The sequence below is a fragment of the Salvelinus alpinus genome, chromosome 35, assembly GCF_045679555.1.
Source record: "Salvelinus alpinus chromosome 35, SLU_Salpinus.1, whole genome shotgun sequence".
NCBI classification, from domain to species: Eukaryota; Metazoa; Chordata; class Actinopteri; order Salmoniformes; family Salmonidae; genus Salvelinus; species Salvelinus alpinus.
In genome coordinates this window covers 7251766-7260244 of record NC_092120.1, presented here as the reverse complement: position 1 = coordinate 7260244, position 8479 = coordinate 7251766, and the positions used below count along the sequence as shown (strand labels likewise).

Genomic DNA, 8479 nt, shown 5'->3' with positions numbered 1-8479 from the left:
TGTAAGGCGCTACATTGTGTACAGCCCAGTACATCACTGGGGCCAAGCTTCCTGCCATCCAGGACCTATATACTAGGCTGTGTCAGAGGAAGAGACAAAAAATTGTCAAAGACTCCAATCACCCAAGTCATAGACTGTTCTCTCTGCTACCGCATGGCAAGATGTACCCGGAGCGCCAAGTCTAGGTCCAAAAGACTCCTTCACAGCTTCTACCCCAAACCCATAAGACTGCTGAACAATTAATAAATGCCCCCCCCCCCCCTTTGTTTTTACACTGCTGCTACTTGCTGTTTATTATATATGCAGTCACTTTCCCTCCACCTACATGTGCAAATGACCTTGACTAACCTGTACCCCCGCACATTGACTCGGTACCGGTAACCCCTGTATATATATATAGCCTCGTTATTATTATTTTGTGTTACTTTTTACTTTAGTTTATTTAGTAAATATTTTCTTAACTATTTCTTGAACTGCATTGTTGGTTAAGGGCTTATAAGTGAGCATTTTTGGCGCATGTGACAAATACAATTTGGTTTGAATTCAACACAAATACAACAAACTAGTAAAGTTTTACACATTTTATTTCACCTGTAACAAAATAAGAAAAATTTATGTAATTTAGTCAAGTTAAATATACATTTTCTCTTAACATTCTATCTTTGGCCAAACATAATTCTCATGAATATTAAATATACAGTGTATTGAGCACATTCAGTAGGTAGAAAAACAATTAAATGCACAAGATCTAATAGTCAAGCATAGTTTTGCAATCCATAACGGTAATTGACTTATTTGGTAGGCTCAGAGATTCTGGAAGAGTCTATTTAAGGCTCTGGTTGTTCAGTTTTAACTTCTACATTTCTGTACCTTGCTCCACACTTTGGAGGTTGCCACAGAAAGAGGGGACAGTTGCCACCACTATAACCAAATGACAAGAGGTTGATCTCGTCTTGTCAGTAGTTCAAAGCACAGTTGTAAACAATAATATTTGTATAATCTTCAACAAGTAAGCTGATCAAACTTAATGTAAAGGAGTAAAACCCTGCTATCATTCATCACACATTAAACTGCCAATAACAACATAATATCTCAAGTGGACCTGAATGAAATATGAAATTAAAAGTCAAGAAACTTTAAACATGTCTAACAACTTTAGTTTTTTAAGAATTCAACATGTAATTAATTGCATTGAAGTCTTCAGTGAACAGTATCACAGTGAATGAGTTCCTTCCCATCTAATGAAGAAACAGCTTATTCTACAGTGTCTTTAAGGCAAGAGTTTATTCCGGGCAGAGGACGAAGGAACGGTGCTGAAAACACTGCATGTGTAACATCAACGCTGTGACAGACTCCCATCTGCCAACAGGGCTTCTTGTTGGTGTCCAGGTGTCGACGGGCGTGCTTGGCCAGGTGGTCGCTACGCATGAAGCGGCTGTGGCACATGGGGCAGGCGAAGCGCTTCTCTCCCGTGTGGGTTCTACGGTGGCGTGATAGCTCATCGGATCGGGCGAAGCGTCTCTCACAGCCTTCCCACCTACATTTGAAAGGTTTCTCACCTGAACAGAACACATAGAGGAAAGACTAGTGTTACAGCAGGAGACACACACAGTCAGCCATACAGGCTAAGAGGGTGATTACCTGATCTTGTTGTTACGGCATGTAAGGAGGTCTTTGAACGTTGTGACTTTAGTGCAATTACAGCACCAATAAGGTAGCAAGAGGAAGCCAAAGAAAATAATACTAACTAATACTAACTAAAAATCTGAGATAAGCTCTGTTGTTATTCCTACAATATGTAATGCTTGTGTTACTTGTAAACAAAAAGGCCACTACCTGAATTTGTAACATTTAAACCTGACTCCCCACCAACCCTGTCTTACCTGTGTGAGTCCTCATGTGAGCCTTGAGGTGGGAGCTCTTAAAGTAGGTCTTGCCACAGTCCTCGTGGGGGCAGATATGGCTGCGGACTCTGGACACCTCAGCGGGCTGCGGGCTACTCCGCTGGACCACTGAGGTGAAGCCTGGCGCTGGGGCGATGGCTGGCAGCTTGGTGCCACCAGGTGTCAGCACTGACTGCTGGATCCCGACAACTGGCCAGGGAACCAAGAAGATGATAGGGCCCTTTGTCACCTGGTCGCCCATGAAGAAGACTGAAGGAGGACCAACTGCTGCTGACTGTTGTTGGTGACTGGTCTCTACCATTGGAATATGACTGTTCGCTGCAATGGGCACAGCAGGTAGTATCTGGCAGTAAACCGGAACAGGAGAAACCCCACAGTTGACAGGGGACACCGATGTAGGTTGGTGGAATTTACCAACAGAGGCTGGCAGAGTCACAGTAACCAGAGCCTGGGTGGCAGCCAGTTCAGCAGAGGAGTCAAGGGGTGTCATGTTCCCTTTGGAGTCCTTGCCAGATAGCCTATCTGCCAGGGGGTAGATGCCGTCTGGGCTTGGCTGGGGCTGGGGAGGCAGGGTTTGGGTTAGTCTGTGCTCCAGGGGGGAGGCTGGACAGATGCTCCAGCTGCAGTGCTGTGCGTCTGCAGTGTGACGGATCACACTGGTGGCCTGTGATCGGGGCTGGCTGACCATCTGTGGCTGTGTCAAGCCCTGCTGTGCTGGCTGTGGGTTATGTCTCTGGCACCAGGAGGTCTGTACTGTCTCTGGAGCAGGATGACTGTGAATGGCCTCAAAGTTTGGCGGGCTGTATGGCGGGGTCATACACTGAGACGGAGGGTAAAAAAAAACAAGGAAGTGGTTACGAAACGATATAATCTCTACATTGTGTGAGGTTATATTTATTAAATTTCACTTAGTATGGAGGATTATCACAGTGAATGTATGTGACAGAACTTGAGAGAACACACACAAGTAACACAGGAAATTTACCAGAGACTCATGAAACTCAGCCGGGTCAAGTGAGAGACGAGAGTCATCCTCTGAGAAGTCAGAGGAAGGGGTCAGAGGTCGGAACTGTCTATGCTTGAAGCTCCTGGAAGTCCTGGCTTTCCAGTGGGTGTTCATGAACATAAGAGCCTCCACGTCTCCCACGGCCATAGGGTGACACTGGGACTCTTCATGGTTCTGACTGCCAGGATAGTACAGCTCATCAACTTCCATTGTGCCACTCTGTTAAGAGATAAAGAAATATACACTGAGTGTACAAAACATTAAGAACACCTGCTCTTTCCATGATATTGACTGACCAGGTGAATCCAAGTGAAAGCTATGATTCCTTATTAATGTCACTTGTTAAATCCACTTTAATCAGTGTAGATGAAGGGGAGGAGACAGGTTAAATAAGGAGTTTTAAGCCTTGAGACATGGCTTGTTCATATGTGCCATTCAGAGGGTAAGAAATAAAAATATTTCAGTGCCAGGCGCACCGGTTTGTTTCAAGAAATACAACACTGCTGGGTTTTTCACACTCAACAGTTTTCCGTGCGTATCAAGAATGGTCCACCACCCAATAGACATCCAGCCAACTTGACACAATTATGGGAAGCATTGGAGGCAACTTGGGCCAGCATCCCTGATACTGGACTATTAAGGCCCAGTGCACTACTTCTGTGGGAATATATATATATATACACACACACACACACACACACACACACACACACACACACACACACACACACACACACACACACACACACACACACACACACACACACACACACACACACACAACTGTATAAAGTTCTTGTTTTTTTTAAAGAAAAGCAATGTTAATGTTGTAAATGACTATTGCAGCTGGAAACGGCTGATTTTTAATGGAATATCTGCATAGGCGTACAGAGGCCCGTTATCAGCAACCATCACTCTTGTGTTCTAATGCCACGTTGTGTTAGCTAATCCGTTTATAATTTTAAAAGGCTAATTGATCATTAGAAAACCCTTTTGCAATTATGTTAGCACAGCTGAAAACTGTTATCTGATTGAAGAAGCAATAAAACTGTCCTTCTTTAGACTAGTTGAGTATCTGGAGCATCAGCATTTGTGGGTTCAATTACAGGCTCAAAATGGCCAGAAACAAAGGACTTTCTTCTGAAACTTGTCAGTCTATTCTTGTTCTGAGAAATGAAGGCTATTCCATGCGAGAAATTGCCAAGAAACTGAAGATCTCATACAATGCTGTGTACTACTCCCTTCACAGAACAGCGCAAACTGGCTCTAACCAGAATAGAAAGAGGAGTGGGAGGCCCCGGTGCACAACTGAGCAAGAGGACAAGTACATTAGAGTGTCTAGTTTGAGAAACAGACGCCTCACAAGTCCTCAACTGGCAGCTTCATTAAATAGTACCCGCAAAACACCAGTCTCAACAGTGAAGAGGCGACTCCAGGATGCTGGCCTAGGCAGAGTTGCAAAGAAAAAAAACACATCTCAGACTGGCCAATTAAAATAAAAGATTAAGATGGGCAAAAGAACACAGACACTGGACAGAGGAACTCTGCATAGAAAGCCAGCATCCCGGAGTCGGCGGTGTGTTGTTATTTAACTGGGCAAGTCAGTTAAGAACAAATTCTTATTTGACAATGACGGTGACGCTGGGCCAATTGTGCACCACCCTATCGGCCTCCCGATCATGGCCGGTTGTGATACAGCCCAGGATCAAACCAGGGTCTGTAGTGATGCCTCTAGCACTGAGATGCAGTGCCTTTGACCGCTGTGCCACACAGGAGCCCCTATGTGCAATGGCAAAATGTATAGAATTGCCGTAAATTATCTTTAAAACAAAAAAATGTATCTCTGCTGTCAAGTAAACAAGTCAAATGTTTTGCTCACTTAAGGCCCCGAAAAGGCTAGGGCCAGCCCTGGCTACTGGTATAATACATTTACTATAGTTAAGAGAGTTCAGTCATTTAACTGCACAAATGGATTGACTGCACAAATCAGTTGACTGCATGTGTGGGTATGGGGATGTGGGTACGCAGACCCGCCAGCCACTGCGGCCCCTTGTGAGGAGTTCAGAATTTGTGCCCCCTATCAAAGTTCAGAATTTTGTGAACTGTGAGTGATCGGCTAGTGTTTCCCAGCACTTTGGCCTTTAACACAGTTACCCAGCAGATGCACCGGGCGTGCTGCTTATACAAACAGTCCCACGCCCCCTCCCACAGGCTACGCAGAGAGATGGGACTCAAATCTACTGTCCTACAAATTCAACTAAATCTCAACATCCACTTATTATTACTGAAAATATCTCAAAAAGTTATGTTTACTTCAAAACCTATTCCAAAGAGATATATGCACTTTTTTTTAAAACAAAATGTAATCATCCAACATCACTAACGTTAGTGGTTTCCTAAATACTTCAGTGAGAATGAGGATTGTAGCTACTTACATTGTTGTGGCGCTCGACAAAAGACGACATACATTTTCTCATATTCGGAGACAATGTATCGAATGTAACTTCACTGTGTTAATGAAGTGGTGTGTGACAGTCGGATTTGTGGTAAATGTTACAATAGACGTTTCCCTTTTCCTTTTTCTAGTTCCATTCGGCCATAATTTCAAATGCAGTGGATACAGAGGGGCCGGTCTCTACTTTCAGCCAATCAGACACAAAGGTGTGCTAGACAGGAACCAATAGGAGAAGAATCAACGCGTGATCAGGGGCTGATGTGGTCCGTGGAAACAGCGTGGTACACAACAGCATCAGCGTGTGAAAATATAGCTGCGAATCCCCCTTTCCCGAAACCCCTAATATGACGAATTGTCGAATTTTGAAAGATATCAGTTATTTTCCAGTCTACTGAACTACATCTGATGATACTTTAATTGTTATATTATATTACATTCTTTTACACACCTGATATTATTCGTACAAATAAAAAATAAACATTCATTTTTTAAAAAGTCAATAAGACTTGACTTAAAAATATAAAATCCAATATTATATAGCAGACTGGTCTCATAGACTATACAATATAGTAAACGTAAATCCGGGAATCCAAATTTGTATCATATATTACGTTAGGTATGGTTGCAGCAGCAGGTCTGGGGGGTGTAAGTAAAGGTAAGTGGTAAGTGTCAGCTGTCTAGACATTCCTCCATGGGGAAGAGACTGGGAACAATGGGAGGCTGCAGACAGAGACAATAGTGAAACATACACACAGATTGCCTCCCAAATGGACCCCTGTTCACTTAACAATGTACTACTTTTGACCAGGGCCCATAGGGTAGTGCACTATATAGAAAATAGGGAGCTATTTGGTACGTAACCACAGCCTGGCAGCACGGCAGCTCCAGGCCTCTGGGTGGTGTTACTGTCTATCTGACATTGAATGATAATATTTAACATCTTACCTCCATTAAAATAACTGACTATAAATCAAATAAGAAAATATTTCATTCAGTCCAGTCAGTTGTGACTCACTGGACTCTTTCCATCAAGTACAGTGTTCCTTAAAAGAGTTAACTCCATTACTAGTTCACTGTATCACAGTATCATGTAGTGTCAATGCACAGTCTCTAGACGGCCACCGGTCTCTAGCTCTGGGTGCCAAGCTTATGTACTGTACATCTCGGCCAAATAGTGTGTCCTAGATTCAAGTTGTAATGCAAATAGATGGGGTCGTATCTGGAGTGTTGGGCTAACTTTGAGGCTTGAGGCAGCTGTGCCAGTACAGTATCTTGTGATCAGAATCTTACAGGCTATCTGAGCTGCTGCCGTTCATCTGAGATTATTGCTGGAATGGAGGTGTGGCAAGAGGGCCTGGACACAGTCCCTGAATCCATCCCTTTTTCTCAGAAGAGACCAGGAAAAGCCCAGCAGTGTCCATCCCTCCCCCTTTCTCACATAAATGCCAGCAGTCACATTATGCTGAACTCTGAAGCTGGGTGGTTTATGAGATTGTAGTGCATGGGGGTGGAGGAGTGAGAGGTGGTTGCATGCATCTAGGCCTAGACAGACCCATATTAGATTACTAACATTTTTTATTTTAACCTTTATTTAACTAGGCAAGTCAGTTAAGAACAAATTCGTATTTTCAATGACGGCCTAGGAACAGTGGGTTAACTGCCATGTTCAGGGGCAGAACAACAGATTTTTACCTTGTCAATTCAGGGATTCGATCGCGCAACCTTTCGGTTACTAGTCCAACGCTCTAACCACTAGGCTACCTGCCGCCCCATTAACATTAATAATAGACGTAGACTTATTCCAGTTTATCCCACACTGATCAGTCCTAAACTCAATCTTTTAAAAAAAGTCCCAGCTAGCAGTACAGAGGAGTTATTTTGAAGCCTCACTCCTCAGTGAGCTATCTTGTTACTGAGCTGGAAATAACTCATATTTCTTGTGCTGGCCTGAGTGACAGCCTGAGTGACGAGAGCTGGTGTCGTCCCAGCTGATGTGGGCCTGTTTAGTGGTGGTGAAATAGCAGTGGGGAGAGGCTCAGCGTTTGGTCTTCAGAGTGTACATTGGAGGATTGTAAAATGTAAATCTTAAATCCTGGAGACATTGGCACTGTTTACTGATGCCTAAGAGACTTCTCCCCGTGTGAATGGGTGAGACCTCGTTTCAAGTATTCTTTCAAATAATTTTAAGAATTTCAATTAGTCCACCTGGAACGCCAGATGGGTGACGTTTGTACTTTTGGGACTATTCTATTGTGCAAGGCAAGCTCAATCAAGTGCAGCTTAAGTTTTTGTTGTCTATCATAGTAAACAAATATTATTTGAAACCAGGTGTGGTGTGGATTACTTTAAGTAAAGGACACCAGGGTTTTACTCCAAACACTCCCCCACACAATATGGCTCTAACTACAGTACTCCTCCACTTATTTACTTATCTAATGGGGCAGTGTTTTTTTCCCCCAAGATGGCGTAGCAGTCGGACGTGTGTTTGTCTTGTCCCGTATAGATAGTCATTTTCCTTGTTTTTTTCATATATATTTCGTATATATTTTACTCACTTTCCATCTACGGACTGAATATACTTTCCTGCAACCCGCCTCACCCAATGTGGTACGGATCTGCTATTTTTATACTTTAGAACCGGAACCCCCATCAGAAGCTAGCCAGCTAACTAGCTACTAGCTAGTAGTCAGTTAGTCACTGCTAGCGGTCTTCACCGTTAACTCGGACACCAGCCAGCTTCAGCTCGGTCAATACCTGCTAGTCTGCACAGCGCGATATCAACCCAGAGCATATCGGACTGCTTTTTCTCTACCACATCACCGGATTCCTGCCGCAAGCTCTGGACCATTACACCGGATCATCACAGCTAGTTAGCTGCAACCGAGTGGCTACTGCTGGCTAACGCCTCTGTCTCGAAGCAAGCACCAGTTAGCCTTGAGCTAGCCTCGAGCTAGGCCCATCTCCCAGCTAGCCAAAGAGGTCTACCAGCTAATTCATATTTTGTCAATTAGCCTGGACCCTTTATTGCCGACACGGAGCCCCGCCGATCCATCACGACTGGTCTGCCGACCTAATCGTCTGAGGTGGTTTCAACAGGCTTTTCTGTTGCAAGGT

The 8479-nt window shown here is 43.9% G+C and overlaps 1 protein-coding gene across 1 annotated transcript; it reads right to left on the bottom strand.

Moving 5' to 3' along the window:
- Positions 1 to 566: 566 nt before the first annotated feature.
- Positions 567 to 5680, bottom strand: LOC139564411 (Krueppel-like factor 10). Its single transcript, XM_071383924.1, has 4 exons — positions 5346 to 5680; positions 2890 to 3129; positions 1884 to 2724; positions 567 to 1559 (listed from the first exon to the last, which is right to left on the bottom strand). Exons 1-4 carry the CDS (start codon positions 5385 to 5387, stop codon positions 1255 to 1257), a joined length of 1428 nt encoding a protein of 475 aa, XP_071240025.1. The 5' UTR covers positions 5388 to 5680; the 3' UTR covers positions 567 to 1254.
- Between the last annotated feature and the right edge of the window lie 2799 nt (positions 5681 to 8479).

What these genes read in the sequence shown, in the direction of transcription:
- LOC139564411 (XM_071383924.1), bottom strand. Translation starts at nt 5,387, where the DNA reads ATGAGAAAATGTATGTCGTCTTTTGTCGAGCGCCACAACAAT. An exon ending in TTGTCGAGCGCCACAACAAT is followed by an intron (nt 3,130 to 5,345) that starts GTAAGTAGCTAC and finishes ATCTCTTAACAG; the next exon opens with AGTGGCACAATGGAAGTTGA. An exon ending in TCACATGAGGACTCACACAG is followed by an intron (nt 1,560 to 1,883) that starts GTAAGACAGGGT and finishes TGTTCTGTTCAG; the next exon opens with GTGAGAAACCTTTCAAATGT.